The 19,493-nt window shown below is 48.9% G+C and overlaps 1 protein-coding gene across 1 annotated transcript in view; it reads left to right on the forward strand.

The window, feature by feature from the left end:
* The window catches only part of Kcnn3 (potassium calcium-activated channel subfamily N member 3), a 152,438-nt gene that overhangs the window by 104,230 nt on the left and 28,715 nt on the right, over positions 1-19,493 (forward strand). The window contains exon 4 of the mRNA XM_034500367.2: positions 17,462-17,603. Within this exon, the coding sequence (XP_034356258.1) occupies positions 17,462-17,603 (142 nt within the window). The remainder of the gene's footprint in view (positions 1-17,461; positions 17,604-19,493) is intronic.

A 19,493-nucleotide genomic window follows, 5' to 3' on the forward strand; every position in this document is an offset into this window, starting at 1 on the left:
GACAGGATTAGCACAAAAGAGAGGTGGCCTTGCAGGGAGTTACCACCCAGTCAGCTTCTGGGCTGGGCTCCCGTGGCTCCTTCCATCTGCATGTGCTTGGCTCTGCACACCTGTCAGGCTCACACCCTCTTCCCGGGGTTCCCCAGCTCCAGCATCCCCCCTCCCTCCGCAAGTCCTTTGTTTCATGCCTTGCTGCTCACATCTGAGGGTTTCCAGTCCTGTGAAGTGTCAGAGGTGGGCTGTAGTTTTCAGGCAACATCTTTGTTGCCTAGCAACATGTTACAAGCACCTTCTGTGTGGCTGCTTCCTCTAAAACAGCTGGGGCCAGGGACACTGGGACCAAGGAATCCTGAGGCCTCTCTTGAGTAATGATGGGGAGAGAAAGGAAGAGGACAGACAGACAGACTTGTTTGCATAACTCTGAGTGTAGTTATTTCTGCTCTTCAGTGAGGTGGCTGCCAGAGCCTGCTTTACTGTCTTGTCATAGATCCTTGTGAACGGTCAATGGGCTTGGAAGCCATCAGAGACTCTTAGAAGTCACTTACTGGCTTGGGAGGCATCTGCGGTGGCTGCCTAAGGCAAGGCCACCCTGAAGGCTCCCATGTGAGCTGGCCTCTGGCTTTGTCTTGTTTCCTGAGATGCCATAGGCCTCCTGGCTTCTGCTTGTGTACCCAGCCAGCAATAGTTTTCCTGAGAGTTGGAGGAAAAGATAGGGCAGGAGACAGAGTGGGATTTTAAAATGAAACAGGAACCAGAGAAAGGGCTCAGTGGGTAAAGGCATCTGCCACCAAGACCGAGCGTGATCATGAGCTGATTCAAGACGGGCCACTTATGAATCTGTCTTCTCAAAGATGGTCTTTAAGGGCCAAGGGTGTTGTAGATGCTTGGGACTGCCCCATCTGCCCTGCTGGTATGGGCTGCTAGGTGGAAGCAAAGCCACTCTGAGGAGGGGCCAGTCCTTACAGAGCCTGTCCTCCGTCTACATGAGGACAGTGGGCCCTGAGTGATAGATCCCCAGTAGCACTGATGTCACACCTTCCTCCAGGCCCTGCCATTGACAGAAATCACTGTGGGTCATCTTGTCTTTGCCTCACTCCTCATTTTCTTCAAGCACCTCTCAGTTCAAGAGGCAGGAAAAAGGAATTCTAACAGTGGCACCCTTGGGTAAATGAACAAGGGAACCCTTTCCAGGGCGTCCCTCCTTCTGTTTCTGTCTGTTCTTGGCCATAGCGTGGTCTCCACCTCCCTCCCACATGAACTTTGTTTAGGTGAGACATTTGCTTGCCTGGCTGCCAGCTTTTCATTTTCTGAGAAGAAAACCCCCTTCTTTTCTTTGGGGCTCTATCCAGGACCAGTGTCTCTGAAGGAGTTCCCTCCAGGGGGTGCCATTGGAGCCTTTCTGGATGTCAGTTCCTGGGGCTGTACATAACCCACACAGCTGCACAGGACAACCCTCACTCTAAGTTACAAGAGTCCTTTTCATAGAGATTCAGGCTCGGAAGCCAGAAAAGGGGAAGTCCCCAACAGCTTCTCCACCCCACTTCCCCCAGCATTTTTTTTTTTTTTTTTTTTTTTTTTTTTTTTGCATAATATGGCTAAGCACAGGACTGGGGACTTGGGCAAAGCAAACCTATATTCAGTTCAACCACCCAGTTGATGTTTATTTACTTACTTTTTGAAGGCTGCAAAGGTTGAGCTCAGGGCCTTGCATATGCTAGGCAAGTGCTCTGCCTCCGCTTTATCTCCAGCCCAGGTTTTGTGTTATTGTTTTATATTTTAGACCAAGTCTTACCATGTAGCTCAAGCTGGTCTTGAACTTACTTACTATGTAGCCTAAACTAGGCTCAAATTCTTGATCCCTCTGTCTCAGCTTCCTGAGCCCTGGGATTATAGCACCTCCATCCTCAAGCAAATGTTTTATTTTGCAAATATCCCCTAATTCTGTTGAGCTGAGTTTCCAATCAGGAAATAAGAAATGATGAGAACTCATCTCTCATGTCATAGAGTGCATACAGTCGGCACACATGACTCAGTGCTGGCACTCAATAAATGGTAACAATGGTAATTCTTTCTTAAAAAATAAAGCTACCATCCGGGCCTACCTACCTCATGGAGGTAGCTCCAGAAATAAAGTGAGAAATTGAACATCACCACGATTACAGAGAAAATATTTTGCAAAAATCCCAATTACTTTTATTTTTGTCTCTTTCCAAAGAACTCAGCCCTCAGAAGCCCCTTTGCCTACAAGCAACACTCTATGACAGATGGCAGGTGTCAAGAAAGGCTCAACCAGGAGAGAGAAGATTCCCAGACATGGATAGAGGCCCTGGGCATGTGGAGTTGAATAAAAATCAAAGGCAGCAGAGGCCCATAGCGGGAAGAAATGAGACAAACTTGAAATGCCATTTCTCCCAAAGCCCCGCTTCATGCTGCCTCTTTCAATAGTTTGCCTGGTGCCACTGACCTGACGGAGGGCCTGGACCAAGTACAGAGGGCAAGGCCTGTGCTGAGGAGTTACAGGGAGCTGACAAGCTCAGAGGGCACTTGGTCAGGAAGAAAGTCTAAAGGAGGAGATGTCTTCTGCCCACAGGGGTCTCCAGACAGGTAGACCAGTCTGAGCGGCATCCAGGAATGTGAGACAGGCCTTGGAAAAGAAGCAGCTGTTTGCTGAGCAACAGGCCTTCTTTAGTGCCAGAGAGGGAGGCAGGAGTCCCAATCTACGGACACAGTACTTAGCTCTTTAGTTAGTCAAAGCCAACAGTTCCCAGACTGACTACTGACTGACTTTCTTCTTCTTCTTCTTCTTCTTCTTCTTCTTCTTCTTCTTCTTCTTCTTCTTCTTCTTCTTCTTCTTCTTCTTCTTCTTCTTCTTCTTCTTCTTCTTCTTTTCTCTCTCTCTCTCTCTCTCTCTCTCTCTCTCTCTCTCTCTCTCTCTCTCTCTCTCTCTCTCCTGGTGACAAGGGAGAACTGCTGTTCAGCTTCTGTTCCCCATGTGCTTCAGGTGTAAGTCATCTCCATTGTAGTAGCTCTGAGCCTCCTTCCTATGGAAGAAAGCAAGTCAGAATCCAGGAGAGTGAGGAAGGTCTTCCCAGGGCTGGAAACCAGCACAGCCCAGGGGCAGGTGCCTCAGCCATAGTGCTGGTGCGTATGCCTCCAGGTGTCTCTGGAGGACATCTCATCTTCCTTCTCACTTCCAGTGGGAGCCAGTGGACTGGAGCACGAGAGGTGCCTGTGTTTTGTTCCTTGGCTGCAGTTTAGAGGATGCTAAGAAGGCCCAGGCTGATTGTGAGGCAAGGTGCCTGGTGGGGGCACTGCTGGTGTGAGCCACAGGACAGCTCACTGGACACATAGTGGTGGTAGAACAGGCTCAAGAACAATGCCTGTGTCCTAGAGCGTGGGAGGTGGTACTGCCCACAAGAAGGGGAGATTGGTATGGGGAGGACCTGGGAAGCAAAGAACGGGCTAAGAGCAGGGTCAGAGATCAGTTGATTTACCTGCTACCCCATCCCCACCCCTAGATCGCATGCCAGCAGACAAAGGCTCTCTTCCTGGCACACCTTCCCACTCACTTTCCCCTGCCCTGACTCCTCAGGGACTCCCTGGAGTAGGGACCTTGTCCTGACTCATTTTCTGGCCCCTGTATCTGATGACCTGGCAGATACGAGCAAAGACTGGTTGGTATCCCCTGGAATGGTCCCTTGTGGAGGTATGAGTGACCTTTTCCTGAGAGTGGGGCTCCCACTCTGAGTCCTCCCAGGAGGTTGTATAAGTGAAAGGAAAACAAACGAGAGGGGAGACAAGAGAGGAGGGAAGAATGTCAGAAAAGACAAACGAGAAAAAGGAGAAGGCAAGGGAAGGGTGGGGAAGGAAGACACATAGTTAGGGAGAGCAGGCACCAGCCAGTGCAGGCCCCCATGTCTCTCACATACAAAAATCCTGAAGTGGTGATTTGGGGAGAATGTGTCTTGACCTGCACAGCTTCCTTGGCCCTCAGCCTGCCTCATCCATCTCCTCAGCCACCCTCCTCAGCTGGGCTCTACCATGTCACTCATTCTGGTGGCTCCTTATAAACACACTGCTTTCAAAGAAGGTCCCTTGTCCCATATGTGTAGGCTCATGTCAACACACTTGTCTCAGTTAAACATGGTTTTTGTCACAGTGGGGTTGTTTGGAGTCCACCTTCATGAAGCAGACACCAAGCCTGGCTCACTCTTCCTTGTTGATTGAATGAAGAGGCTAACGGAGGCCAAGATGTGCGTGAAGAGCTAAGTTCGGTGAGAGTCATGTTTGACCTCTCCTGTGATGGTCCCATGAACCCAGGAGAGCTGCAGCATGCTTCCTGTCAGAGGGAAAGCCTAAAACACGGAGAGGCGAGCACTTACCACAGCTGTTTGCAGGGCTGGTTTGGGAAACCTTCCTGATGGTCTCCTTGCCCACGTCCTCTTCGCCACACTCAGTCTACTGCCCTGGAAGACACCCCGCCTTCAGGAACAGCCCTCCTTCCAGGCATTGCTTTTCTCCATTTCCACACATCTTGTTAAACATTTCCCAATCAGAAAACATGGAAATATTTTTTAATAAGAAGAAAGAAACACTGCAAATTGAGAAAGCTTTGCCAGATGAGCCATCTGGTTTTTGATTTAATAACTATCCGAAGAGGTGGACAGCACTCCCTCCCAGAAGAAGATGGACTATGGAGGAACAGCAGCTGGCTTCCCTCAAACACTGATTCCTCTGGCAGGCTGGGGAAGGGTAGGGGGGAGTGGAAACAACCAGAGATGCAGGGAAGCTCAGCTGGTGTCATCCAGATGTCTCTGGACTCTGCTTCCTCACCTCTGGGTTCATGCTTTTAGTTCCTAGGCCTGGAAACAAAGGGCTAGATTTATATGTGCCTTGGAAAGAGCCAGCTGTCAAAAGGGAACATCCTTACATCTCTAAACTTGAAGTCAGCTCTTGAAAACCAGTGTACTGGAAGTGCTTCCTGCCTGCATCATGGCAAGTGGTCTATAGGACTTGTGCTTGCCCTCTTATTTGGTGTTTGAAGATGTTTATAGAAGGAACTGTCTTCTGAGTGGGGTAAGCAGGAATAGTTCTGATGTCCCCGAAGTCATTCACTTTTCAGCTAACTCTTGAGTTTCAGTGACCTCTTCACACTTCCTACGTTTCCCCAGTGCCCACAAGCCCTTGAGAAAGCACAGCAACGGCAGGCCCTGGCACGCTTAGGATACTTGATTCTTAGAGCCAAGTAGGGACCTGGTCAAAGGCAGAAGTAAGGACTCCATGATATGCCTCCCCTTCAGCCATAACTTATAAGGCTCTCTCTGAGGAGCTGGCAATAGCCAGTCACACACACAGCCTTGCCATTAGCCAGAGACAGAGGCACTGCTAGGCCTGTGATGATGCAGCCAGGGTCAGAGGCTGCCCCCATGCCTTGTCCTGCCTACTGTGGTTGCTGTGCCTGGGCTGGGAACAGAGGTCAAGCTCCAGCCTTCATCTCCTTTCTCTTGCTGCAGGAAACCAGTTTAGTCAGCTATCATTTGGGTTTTTGTTGTTGCCTACATGTGAAATTAAGGCAACAGCCCTCTACCTCTGTTCATTTTGTCTTGCCTGCTTGTGACAGGGCTCTGTGACTAAATGGGCTGTCCCCTGTCTTCTTCCATCCATTTGCTTAGCAAGCACTCACTGAGAAGCAGGAATGCATCAGTAAGGGGGTGCAGGCAAAGCCAAGTGTGCATCATGTTGGGTGTTGCAATGGTGGGGAGGGAGCAGGACAGGAAGCCAGGCATGGTAAAAGCAGCAGGATGCAGGTGGAAGCAGGGTGACACTGACATGTGAGCAAGGACTGTGAGCAAGAACTACTGTAGTCTGGGGAAGGGGATCCTGAGCATCAGTAACAAGAAGGAAAGCTAGGAGACAGGAATACATCAGGCTGTCGAGTTGCTGAGTATATGTCAGAGGAGGAAGGGAAGGTTTATGGATGGCAAAGGATCTCAGAGGCCCCATGGCAGGGATAGTCTTTAGGCACTTGGAAGTGCTGGCTTTTGCTCTGAAGGACCCAGGGATGTCTGTGCTCTTTGACAGGCCATTCCCTTGCTTCAGTGACACTATGGTGGTCCAAGGTGTGGTTGTGCAAGCAGAAACAAATTAGCCAGCACGCCCATGGGCCTTGTGACAGGACAAGGAAGGCCTGAGTGCTCACATTCTAGGACTCCCTTTAAGGCAAAGCTGACAAGATTTGATGAAGCCAGAGAAGGGGCAGTGGTCCATGCAGAAGGCAGAGTGACCTGGCAGACGAAAGGCACTGCAGAGAAGCTGGGCTTTACCCGAACAGCACTCTCTGATGCCTGCTTTCCCTCCACGTCTGTGCCACTGTCCTTGCCACTAGGGCAGAGCCCCAGGTGGGAGGCTCTTCTGGAGGCAATCACATGCCTCTATCTGTGTCACGCACAGAAGGCTGACAGCTCTTCCACACTCTGGTTAGATAGGGCTCCAGTGATTAGACCTGATTCCCTGAAGACAGGACAGAGACAGGATTTGCTCAAGGTCACAAAGCCATTAAGGTATGAAGGACAGTCTTTGGGTGTTTCTCCAGTTCTGCTGAGACAAGTCTCACCCAGAAGACTGTCATGGCAGGACAGCTAACAGTGTTCAGTTAGCCCTGTGCCAGGTTCTCTTCTCATTCACTGATAGGAACTCTGTGAGCCGGTGTCTTCTTTTACTGGAAAACCGGGGACAATGTACTGCATGTACTGTGGGGATGGACCAAGAATTTGTACTCTGGTCCCAGAGCCTGCGTTTCACATTGACGCCAAACAGCAGCACAGAGCCAGAGCAACAGCTGGATAATGAGGATGCTGTATGGTGTGGGCCAGACAAACAGCTGGATGGTAGGGGAGCTGTATGGTGTGGGACTCAGGGGAAGAGCTCTGGCCACCAGAAGGGTTTGAGCTGGGTCTTAAAAGATCAGTTAGAGGAGAACAGTGAAGACAAAGGAAGACATGGTGGGATGGAGGGGTGTGTGCAAGGGAAGCTTGGGACACCAAGGAAGCCAGGGCAAGAGGCTGAGAAAGCAAGGTCAAAGCGGGGAAGGAGGACAGCAAACTACTGAAGATGCCAATGGGCAGAATGATCTGAGGAGAGCAGTGCAGTGGGGTCCAAGGCCACCACCAAGCCAGACACATACTGTGAGTTCTTCACTGGAGACGTGGGCAGGAGGACTCCAGGCTCAGCACGGTGTTTGACTGTGGGAACCTGAGCATGAACTCCAAGCTGAGGGCAATCATCCACTTGGAAGGGGTTCTGGGGAAGAGCTGGTTTGAGCTGTTCGACATTCCAACAAACAAACTAGCCCCAGGACAAATGGTTGGAACCATTGCATCACTGGGATCCATATGGAAAGACTCCTGAAGAGAGTCTACTTTACACAAGTGTCCAAGCTCGTTTGGAGACAAAGGAAGAAGCATATGCTCTTCACTTGGGCTTCGCTCCCATCACCCTGTTCTGGAACAGGTCACAGCCAGTGTCAAGAAGCTGAGTTCTTATTAATAGTGAAAACCAACTTCAAGCTCAAGGAATTTGGCAGCCAGTTTGAGGAAAGTCAATGGCTGAAGACAACGGCTGGGATCCTAGCACACTTCACTGGGCAACTCCAGTTGGTGCTTCTTTCAGGATGGCACAGGAACAGCAGGGAGAGCCATATCCGTGCCACAGACGTTTAGTGAGCACCTACTACATGATAGGTATGGAGGTGGTACCCAGAAAAGGCTACAAAGAGAACTGTTATGTAACTGTAGGGTTAATAGGCCAATGGAACAGTACGAAGAACTCAGAAATAGAACCACTTCCACAGGGAGGAAGCACTGAGAGTCAGGGGGAGGAAAACCAGTTTCAGCGGAACTGCAGAAAGTCTCATGATCTCGAGGAGGGAGGGGTTTCCTAAACATCACACAAAGCGCTAAGTGTAGTGACAATGGAGAAACACAACTTTACTGAAGTCCGAAATGTCCATTAAAGACACTTTAGGGCTGACAAGGTGGCTCAGCAGGCACAGGCACTTGTCATCAAACCCGATGATCTGAGTTCAATTTCTGATACACATGATAAAAGGAGAGAATCTTCTTCCACAAGTCTTCCTCTGACTTCTATATCATATTGTATCATATCATATATCATATTCCCCCTAATATAAACAACATATGATTATGATCTCCAAGGGTCAGACATTCCAAGGCATCTTCAGTGGGTACCTCTGACTCAAGATAGCTCATGAAGTTAGGGCCTTTTTCTCTTCCAGTGTTTAGGTGTCCAAGCTCATTCCTGTGCTTGGTGACAGGGGGTGGACCCTTACCATGGGGGCCTCACCACTGGCTTGCTTCAAGACATGACAATAAATTCTCTTAGGAAGAGCAATGCCAGAGAAGGTAGGTGAGAGATTCCCAAAACAGAAACCACAGCCCTGGGCCAGTCTAACTTGTCTGCTACATTGTATGCATTAGAAGGGAATTACTAGTTCATTCTATACTCAGAGAACAGGGTTGGTTGCAAAGGTGTGTGACTACTTTGGGGTAGAGGGATGACTAGCAGCCATGCCAAATGCTACAGAGCACACTGTGAGATGAAGTTCACCGTGAAGAAAAGGAAGAAAGAGAAACATAAAATCCAGGGAGGTGATCACCCTGGGAGGTGGTGATGGAAGGCTTCGAGAACAGCCTGGTGGGGGTGAGGGCTTGGGGTTGGACAGCCTTTCTGGATGCTTAATATTTTCTTTTTATGTTTTGTATATTGGTTACTTAAAAAAAAATATTCCTGCAACAAAATGTCTGGCAAAAGCAACTTAAAGAGGGAAGGCTTTACTCTGGCTTGCAGTTTGGGAATGTAGGCCACTATGTCCAGGAAAGCATAGCAATCAGGATGATCGGTGGATGAGACCATCGATCACATCGTGTTCACAGGCAGGATGCAGAGACACAGATGCTGGCACTCAGCTCACTTTCACCCGTTTCTTATTTAGGACCCCAGCCCATAAGGCAGCACTCTCATGTTCAGGATGCTCTCCCTTGTTAATTAGACCTCTCAGAACTCATAGACACACACAGAGGTGGCTCCTTGCTGATTCTAAACCCAGTTAAGTTGATGGCGGAGATTAAGCATTTTACATCATAACAATTATTACATGTATTTTTTTTCTCCCTGAAATTTTTGTTGTTGTTGTTTCCTTGGTTTTGAGATGAGGTCTCTAACCCAGACTGACCTTGAACTTGCTAAGTAGCTTAACTCTTGGTCCTCCTGCTCCCAAGGGCTGGGATCTCTAGGTGTGTGCCACCGTTCTGTTATGTCAGTGCTGGTTTCCGAGGCCACAGCTTTATGAGTGTTAGGTGTCTTAGTTACTGTTCTATTGCTGTGAAGAGACACCATGACCAAGGCAACTTATAAAAGATACTATTTAATGGGGGCTTGCTTACAGTTTCAGAAGGCTAGTTCATGCCTATGACAGCAGGGAACATGGCAGCAGGCAGGCAGCACGGCACCGGAGAAGTAACAGCTTAAATCTTATCTGAAAGATGGGGCAGAGAGAGGATGACTGTGTCTGATATAGGCTTTTGAAACCTTAAAACCCACCTGTTCTGTAGCCTCTGAACTCTCTACAATCCTTCTGCCTCAGATCCTTGTGTGCTGAGGTTGCAGATATGTGCCTCAGATCATCCTGCAGGCTTCCTGCAGAGTCTGTGCAATCCCAGCTCTCCCTGATTGTCCATTTCTGGAGGCCTCTGACTTCTAAACCTCTGCTGATGAGCTCCGTGTTTTCCTCCAGGCCCCTAAAAGTTATGCTTGGACTGTTTCAAGTGTTGTCTGTTCACTCCCTGTTGAAAGGTGAAATCTAGCCCTTTGTCTTCCCCTCAGCTCTTCCTGCCTCTAGTTTTTTTTTTTTTTTTTTTTTTTTTTTTTTTTTTTTTTTTTTTAATAATAACTCTATATTATTTTGGTTAAATAAAAAAACCAATGTTTATGTTACTTAGTCAAGACTAATTTGACTCTATTCATAGTTGAATCCCATAGTGAAATTCGATCATCTTCCTTCTTCTGCAGACCCTTTCATCTTCTCCAGAGCTGCTAATTATCACTTTTCTTCATTTGCTTAGGTTTCTGTGTACTCATCACTTGTTAACTCCAACTTTGCCGTTTGTCTGAGCTGCTTGTCAGAAGTTCAGGCCTCTCATGCCTTTGTAAAAAATTGTCTTCCTGAGACTGGCACCAGAGCCTCTTGCCTTCAGATTGATATTCTGGTCTTTTCTCTTCTGTAGGACAGATTTCTCTAGCCCTGGTCTTCTTTCTCCTGGTCTTTGGAGAACCTAACCCCACCGGGCTGTCGAGTTTTATGTCAACTTGACACAAGCTTAAGTCATCTGAGAGGAGGGAATCTTAATTAAGAAAACACCTCCATAAGATCTGACTGTAGGGCATTTTCTTAATTAGTGGTTGATGGGGAAGGGCCCAGCCTGTGGGTACTTCTACCTCTGTGCTGGTGGTCCTGGGTTCTACAAGAGAGCAGGCTGAGCAAGTCATGAGGAGCAAGCCAGTAAGCAGCAGCCCTCCATGGCCTCTACATCAGCTCCTGCCTCCAGGTTCCTGCCTTCATGTGTTTCTGCCTTCACTGCTTTTGATGATGAAACTGTGAGAGAAATAAGCCCTTTTGCTCCCAAGTGCTTTTGGTCACGGTGTTTCATCGCATCGGTAGTCATCCTGACTAAGACACTCACATGGCAGCCTGGGAAAAACAAAGCTTCTAGAACAGGGCTTCTCAACCTTCCTAAGGCTTCGACCTTTCAATAAAGTTCCTCATATTGTGGTGACCTCCAACCATAAAACTATTTTGTTGCTACTTCATAACTGCATTTTTTGCTACTATTATGAACAGTGGTATAAATATCTGATATGCAAGATACTTGACATGAGACGCCCAAAAGGGTCTTGACCCACAGGTTGAGAGCCACTGTTCTAGAGCCTTGTGAATGGGGAAACGCCCTTTACTCTATCTCTTTCAGACTCAACTAATGCTTCGTGCTGTCTTTGTTACATTTCTGTTGCTGTAAGACACCGTGAGACAGGGAATTTACAGAAATGAAAGTTTACTGGGGCTTACAGTTTCAGAGGATCCATGATCATTGTGGCAGGAAGAACAGCAGCAGGCAGGCAGGCAGGCAGGCAGAACACTGGAGCAGTAGTTGAGAGCTCACAGGGCAGAGAGTGCTAACTGGAAAAGAATCTTTGAAACCTTAAACCTCACCCCCTAGTGACACACCTCCAACAAGGCCACACTTCTTGTCTTAGGGTTACTATTGCTGTGATGAGACACCATGACCAAAGCAACTTGGGAAAGAAAGGGTTTATTTAGTTTACACTTCCACATCATTGTTTATCACTGAAGGAAGCCAGGAGAGGAACTCAAACAAGGCAGGATCCTGGAGGCAGGAACTGACGCAGAGGCTGTGGAGGGGTGCTGCTTACTGGCTTGCTCCACATGGCTTGCTCAGTCTGCTTTCTTATTGACCCGGGATCACCAGCCTGGAGATGGCCACACCCACAATGGGCTGGATCCTTCCACATCAATCACTAATTATGAAAATGTCCCACAGGCTTGATTACAGTCCAATTCCATGGAAGCATTTTCTCAACTGTAACTTCCTCCTATCTGATGACTCCACCTTGCATCAAGTTGACAGAAAAACCATCCAGGACACTTTCTAATCCTTCCCAAACAGTTCCACTAACTATAGACAAGTCTTCAAATATCTGAGCCCATGGGGGAACACTCTCACTCAAACCATCACAGATGGTCTCTCTTGACCAGAATTCTGATTTGGAAATTATTTTCCTTTAGACTTCCTTTTAGACTTCATTTTATGCGTATGAATGTTTTGCCTGCATGTATGTATATGCATCATGTGATACCTGTGGAAGCCAGAAGAGGGCCATTGGATCCCCTGAAACTGGAGTTACAAATGGCTGTGAGCCACCATATGGGTTTTGGGAACTGAACCTGGGTTCTGTGCAAGACCAACAAGTGTGCCTAACCACTGAGCCATCCCTCCAGCCTCATTTTCTTTTTAGATTTTTGACAGATGTATCCCATGACCGTCTAAGTTTCATGGTTTCTGTTGGAAGTCAAAAGTCATAATCAGTGATGTCTCTGTTTGACTTTTACCCCCTCCTCTACTAACTCCTGGTCATGAAACCCTGCAGCTCTCCCTCCTCCTCAGTGGCACTGAGAACCTTCCTCACTGAGACCAGTTGCTGTCTGTTGTGCCAGGGACTTTGGTAGAAGCTCGGGTTTTCCAGTCTGGATGACTCCTTCAGTGAAGGCCTCCCCAGCCCTGCCCTACCAGTTCTTCCTCTCTGGAACTGTTACCTGCTTCAGTAGACAGATTTACACTTTTCTTATGCTTTACGCTCCTTTTCATTCTTTCAGGTTTCGGCCACTTGGGAGACCTGCTTGATTTCTCTTCCCACTCCATCTGTGACAGACTTTCCCCAGCAGAGTGTCCCTTCTTTTTTTCTTTATTGAAAATAAACTCTTCTGTCATACGATACATCCTGGCCACAGGTTCCCCTCCCTCAATTCTTGCTTTACAGGTGCAATGTCTTATTTTATCTCCCTTGAAATGTTAATTACAGGTTCCCTCCCCACCCCCACACCTGACTAGCCCTGTCCGATAGTTCTTTTCTGTGAATGATCCGTTTGATAGATCCTGATTCCTTTTCCTTTGCTTTAAGTGATTAATTTGGTCTGTCTTTGTGTGTTAGAAGCCTTCTTCAGATGTCTAGGGGTTTCAGGTTGCTTGCTTAGTTTTAGAAGTAAGGGACTACAAACTTAGTTGTAAGAGATTTGTAGAGCAAAGGTAGGCAGGTGTGTTTAATGAGACATCTCTCCAGCCATACTCCTTCCTAGCTCTTATTTATTTTGTAATATTAATTGGAGAGAGAGAGAGAGAGAGAGAGAGAGAGAGAGAGAGAGAGAGAGAACGCGAGCGAGCCATGGTCTACCCTGAAGGGAAAAATTAACGATTATAATAAGTATTCTTGAATTGAAAGAAAAACTTCATCTTTTCTTCCTCAGCCCTTAGAGAAAAACATGAAACTACTTCCTCCCCAAAATTCTCTATTGCAAAAAATAGCAAGAGATTAGTACGTGGATGTGTGACATGTGTAAACCACTTAAAACTGTGAATAGGCTTCGAGCTGCTCTCCCTCCCACAGCCCTGAATCACCAGCGGATTGCTCGCTCATCACTTCCTGTTGGTGAGTTGCAAGTGGGGCTCATCTCCATCGTGGCAGGAGATGGAGATGCTCCCAGCAGCAGGGCCAGGTCAGTCAATGTCGGCCTGTCACCCCACAAGAGGAGGGGGCAGCTGTCGGGCACTTAGTGAACAGGTGGCTTTCTCAGGATCTAGTTTTCCTCTCCTTCTCACACAGCAAAGGGTGCTTTTGTTTATATATGTATATATTAAAGGAAACATTTGATTTAAAAAATTATTTTGTTTTTTTATTTTGTTTATTTTGCTGAAGGGATGATGACTCACTGGTTAGGTACACTTGTTGCTCTTGTACAGAACCCAGGTTCAGTTCCCAAAACCCATATCATCCTTTAAATGTTTTGTTTGTTTGCTTGTTTGCTTTCTTGTTTTTTGAGACAGAGTCTCTGTATCTAGCCCTGGCTGTCCTGCAAGTCACTATGTAGACCAGGCTAGCCTCCAACTCACAGAGATCTGTCTGCCTCTGCTTTCCAAGTACTGAGATTAAAATCATGAACCACCACACCTGGCTTGCCCTGTATGTAACTCCCCTTTGATCTCTGATCTCTGCACCGCAGAATTCACATGCATGAACATTGGGTGGTGTGATGCTGAGGCCAGGCAGCCGCTCAGGAACACTAATGCAAGCTGCAAGGCTTGTCGGGAAAGACCTGTGCGGTGCTGCAGGCACGGCGGAGCAGCAGTGTACACTTTACTGCACAGCAGCATGCTAATCTCCATCCACTGGCTGTCAGTCAAGGCCCCACTATGGCTCCAGGTGCACCGGCAAGCATAGGGCCTGACCTCTGTAGGCCTGTGGACAGCTCAGATGGCAAGCTTCTTGTCAGTGCCTTTAGAGCAGATTCTTCTGTTCCCCGGTCAAGTACTTCAGCCTAAACTTCAAGATAGTCCTGTGAATGCCTTGCTATGCCCCTGTTAGGACTTTCCTCTGGTGTCATAAATCCTACCTTTTCTGTTTCTGCCCTTCCCCATACAGACAGTCACTGCTGATATGTGCCTAGAGCTTACTCTGGGCCACAGACTTGCATTGTGCTGCTATTGTTTGTTTTTTGTTTGTTTGTTTGTTTGTTTGTTTTTTCTTGTTGTTGTTTAATCTTCCCATTAGCAGATAGGGAAACTGAGTCACAGAGGGATTTTTTTTTTTTTTTTTGGCATTACTTGTCCACAGCCATGAAGTCCAGTGCAGAGGGCACTGGACCACATCCAGATGTTGCTCACCCCTCCTGACTGAATCTCGGTGTTCTCAGACCTGACCTGAGCTTCCTCTCCAGAAAATTCTCTTCCCGACTAGTCACACTGGCAGTGTGCCACCGGCCATGTCCCTGCAATGTTTACTTCTGTGCTGCTGGCTGATTGTGCAGGCTCTGTCAGTCTGTCTGTCCTTCCCACTACCACTGCTAGGCCATCAGTCCCAGAGTCTAGTTTTGTCGTCTAGAGCCTGGTAGCCAGAAATTTTCATCTCCTCCCAACATCCAGAAAAGAGCAAGCAGAACAGTGGACAGAGCAGAGGTGAGGGGAGAGGGTGGCACAGTGTGGCAGGGGCAGTGAAGCAGTGGGATGCTAAGCCTGAACCTTTCCAGGATGGCCAGGGGCACAGAACAGGCTAGCCTGGGCACACGAGCCTGGAAGCAGCAGCCATCCAGGCTCCTAGCATGGCTGGGAATTGGAGGGAGCCTGTCTTAAAACAAGGATGACTGGGTGATTAATGCTGTCTTCAACTGTCCCCAGAAGTTCCAGGTGCCCAGGCTGGTGCCCTGTACAGGCAGCAATGAAAGACACTGCCACCCGTTGATGACCTGGAACTGGACTTGAAGGCAGTAGGCAGCAGCGGCCATCTTGCTCCCAGTTCCGCACTATGCAGCCTTGGCTTCCTTGCTGCTGTGCGTCATCTCTTCAAGCATCCTGCTCGTACTTCCTCTACCAGGGAACCCAGAATTGCCTCCAAACCCTCTAATGCCAAATACAAACACCTGCCCATAGAATCCCAGGCCCTCCACCCTCTTCTGAGCGCTGGTCTCCCAAGCCGTGTGTCTACTGCAGAAGCCCAGGTGTCTGCCTTCCATGGACACTTTCTGGGACACGTGCCAGTCACTTCCGTCTCTCTCCTGTTCAGTGGAGCAGGCTCACGGGCTCAGTGTCTGTGCTTCTAGCTGCTTACCCGTGAGGACTTCAAAGGGTGCCATAAGAAATAGTGTTTGCCTTCAGAACAGCAGCCATACAGCAGGTGCTCCGTAGATGTAATCCTTTGTACTGCCTTGGTGTTCCCCAACTAGATGCTTCTCTGTGACTAGCAGCTTTTCTGCGTCCTGCAGGGGCATCTCCAGATACACTTGTGCTTGCAGATGCCCCTGCACACCTCACTGGGAGGATGGGGCTGGGGAAACAGTTCTCTGTGATAACTCACGGGGTACCAGTCTCTGTGTGGAGATTGCAGTTCAGTGTAGCTAGGGCTCAGCCCTTACCAGTCCTCGAATCTGTATGCCATGTGTGTTAATAAGTATAAGTCTCCTTGGTTACAACATCCCCAAAGGGCTGCTCCCTCTACTCAAGCAGGCTGGCTTGATCTCCCTGCCCCTGGCTCTGTTCCCCACACAGTGGGTTCTAAATAGCTGGCTGGGAGATTTATCAGGAGTAGAATTGTACTGTGTGCCACTCACGCTGGCCCAGTAAAATGACCCTTTGAGGCAGGGCCTTCCTTCCTTATCATCCCCCACTCCCCTGCATTCTGAGTTTGAGCCCCTTTGCCCAAGCCTGCCTGGAGAACTGCAGCCCTGCCCCCACCTCAGTCCACAGGGCTAATGTTACAGAGCATCACAGACTGGCTAATTTACAAAGAAGAAAAGTCTAGTTGCCATGGCTTTGGATACTAGCATGCCCACTATCAAGTCCATTATCCAAATGCCAACAAGTTTGGTGTCTGGGAAGGCACCTGGCTGACACATCCTCCAGAGGGAAGGAAGCTGTGTCCTCACATCTAGAAGGCACAAGAGCAAAGCAAGCAGACTGGTGCACAAAAACTCTTTTAAGTCAGGTGAAGGGGCACGGGCCTGTAATCCTGTCACTTGTGAGATGGAGGAGGAAGGTCAGAAGTTCAAGGCTAACCTGAACTACATAGCACATGAGATTCTGTCTTTTTTTTTTTAAGGAATAAATAAATAATAAAATAAAATGTTCCTAATGCACTCATGAGAGGAGTTCTCACAGCCTCATCATCTCTAAGTGGCCATCTCACACCATCCTGGGAACATCTGCATCAGAGGGAATAGATTTGAACAACAGCAGGCACCTTCAAGCTGAGTGTGGTGGTTCTTGCCTTTGATTCCAGCACTCAATGAGGAAGAGGCAGGAGAATCTCTGTGAATTCATGGTCAGCCTGATCTCTATAGCAAATTCCACACCAGCCAGAGCTACATAGTGAGACCTTTCCAGAAAAAGAGGAGGCACCTGGCAGTGTCTCTCCTACAGAGCCCTCTGCAAATGTCTGTGTATCCCCAAAATAGAGCTCTAGGGCCTTTCCTAGAGAAAAGGAAGGAAATACAGGTAGAATGGCCTCCAGGCAGAGGACATGACATGATATTTCTAGCTGTGTCCTGCCACAAATATTTGTCTGGGTCAGAAGGAGGCTGAGCCTTTGTGAACATGCCTGAGTCCCCTGCCTGTGGACTGTGCTTCAAGAGAGACCCAAACCACAATGACTTCCCTCTACACACACAGGAGATCCCAGTCATTGTGTTCAGTGTGTGTGTGTGTGTGTGTGTGTGTGTGTGTGTGTAAGAAAGAGAGAAGAGAGAGAGATCTCCTGTGATTTCAGATTAATCATATAGTCATATAGAAGGTCGATTTAGAAGGAAAATTAGAATATTATTCATGCATGATCTCAGCTGAAGCTGTCCTACCAACAGTAAAAGGAAGTCTACAACACATTGTGATCATGACAAAACATTTTTGCCTTTGGGACTCAGTGGCTGCAGGCAGGCAGGACCTGGATGCTCTGATGCAGCCAGCACCTTCAGGAGCCTAAAGAGAGGTGTCTTTCTGTCAACACTGTGTCTTCCTCAACAAATATCCCCCTCTCCCCCACTGTCTTCCACAGCCTCTTCCACTCCCAGAAATAGGGATTTCACAGACTAACTCCTGTCTTCCCTCGGCAGGTACCATGACCAGCAGGACGTAACTAGTAACTTTCTGGGTGCCATGTGGCTCATCTCCATCACGTTCCTTTCCATTGGCTATGGGGACATGGTGCCCCACACATACTGTGGGAAAGGTGTCTGTCTTCTCACTGGCATCATGGTGAGTACTGCCTCTGCCTGTGGCCCTGCCCTCAAGGGCCATGCAAGAGAACAGAGGGGCTGAGGGGGAGGGGTGCTAGTCACTAGGCACTCACGCCTCTCCCCTGCAAATCAAGAGGCAAATCTAGTTTCCAGAGCCCACCCCCAAGTGAGCTGGAGTTGGCTGCTGCTCTGACCCTCTGCTCACCACCCGGGAACATCAGGTTTATAATCTGCCATGCTCCTTTCTGTTTCCCGGATTCCATAGACCTTGGTACCAGTTCTGGTCAGGTTTAGCTGGAGCTCAGAAATAGAACGTTGAGCCAGCCTGAAGGGCCCTGGGTCCTGAATGGACTTGGCTGCTGGCTTGAGTTCTGGTTTGTCCACATGGCTCTGGGCCAACTCTTGGCTTTCCCAGGCTTTGTCTTCCACATTTGCACATTGGAGCACTGGCTCTGGGTGACAAATGCTTTCCAGCACGGGTATCTGATAAGACCAACAGGTCTCCAGGCACCCAGCACCCACTTTCCACCCTCAGCCAAATGCCTCAGGCTCCAGGGGGCTCTGGGACACACATGTTCCTGCCTTTCACTGGGCCATGTGTGGCGTGTGAGAGGGATGTGGTTTGCAAGTTAGACATAGGGCCAGACTTTTCACTGTCCAATCACTGAGCCTGTCCATCCCCCCCCCCCCCGCGCTCTCCCCCCCCCCAGCCTGTCACTCAGCTGTCACCTGTGGAGCTTATAATCTCTTGGGTAAAGTGTAGCTAGACACCTGAATGGCTTCCTCACTGGCTTGTGGGCCCCAAGAAATAACTGATGTGAACATTTTGGGTAAACTGAGAGCTGTATTCAAGCTAGCTCCACGTTTGAAGCAGTCGGGATTGGGAGATACTTTAGGGATGGGATAGGGAGTGTTCATTATGATGTCCTATGTAGAGTCTTAGAATCGATGCCAGACTTCCTTCTTTCAGCCCAGGGAGACCCTCTTCTTAGAAGAGAAAAGAAAATCCTGAAGAGAGGGGCACACAGCTCTGCTGGGGGTGGGGGTCATTGAAGCTGATAACCCAGGTGGCGGAACGGATAGGAGTGATGGTGCAGATGAGATATCTGAGTCCTAGTTCTAAGTCTCTGTGGGTTGACCCTCAGACCTCTCAGCCCTGTCTTGCACCCCTCCCAGTTCCTGTGAACCCCCTCCTCCCTTCAGGGCTCCGTTCTTACTGCTCCCCAGAGGCAGCACAGCCTTCCTGTGATGCAGTGGCCTGTGTCTGCAGAAGGAAAGGTTCTAGCCGACCTCCATCAAGGGAAGGGAGACAGGAGCCAGTTGGCTACTAGGAGCAGAGGAGACCCCAGGGAGAAGGCTGGCTGGCCACAGCCTCCTGTTCTTTCCAACTCCCAAGCAGGGCAGGCCCATGTGAGCAAGCAGCCTCGAAACAGCCGGTAGTGACAGAGGCATAGTGCCAGGCTGGGATAAATCATGGTAAGTGTAAGGCTTTAGAACAAACACCTCCCATCCTTCAGTAGGAGTCTGGCACAACTCCAACAGTCACCAGGAAACCAGGCAGCGTCTTCCTACCAGAAAGGAGTTAAATGCCACCTGAAGGCTGTAGCTTTCCTTCTGAGACTCCTGGAGTGAGCTCTGGCCACACCCTAGTTATCAGGCAGGGTACTAGGAGCCTCGCTGCCAAGGGGTGCAAGAGCCTCTGCTATTTTTAAATACCAGCCATTCTCCCTCTCAGCATGGAGCTGTGCCCCATCCAAGAAGCTGCCTGGGCCCACTGTTTCCCTGGCTCCCTGGTTTCGCATCTCCTGGCTTTGGCTCTAAAGCATGGTAAAAGGACAGGAGGCCCTTGTGGTGAGAGTCAAGTGGGAGGAGCCAGCAGGCGAGGGACCCCACACTGCCCTCCTGTATG

Source organism: Arvicanthis niloticus, chromosome 4 (genome assembly GCF_011762505.2).
Source record: "Arvicanthis niloticus isolate mArvNil1 chromosome 4, mArvNil1.pat.X, whole genome shotgun sequence".
NCBI lineage: Eukaryota > Metazoa > Chordata > Mammalia > Rodentia > Muridae > Arvicanthis > Arvicanthis niloticus.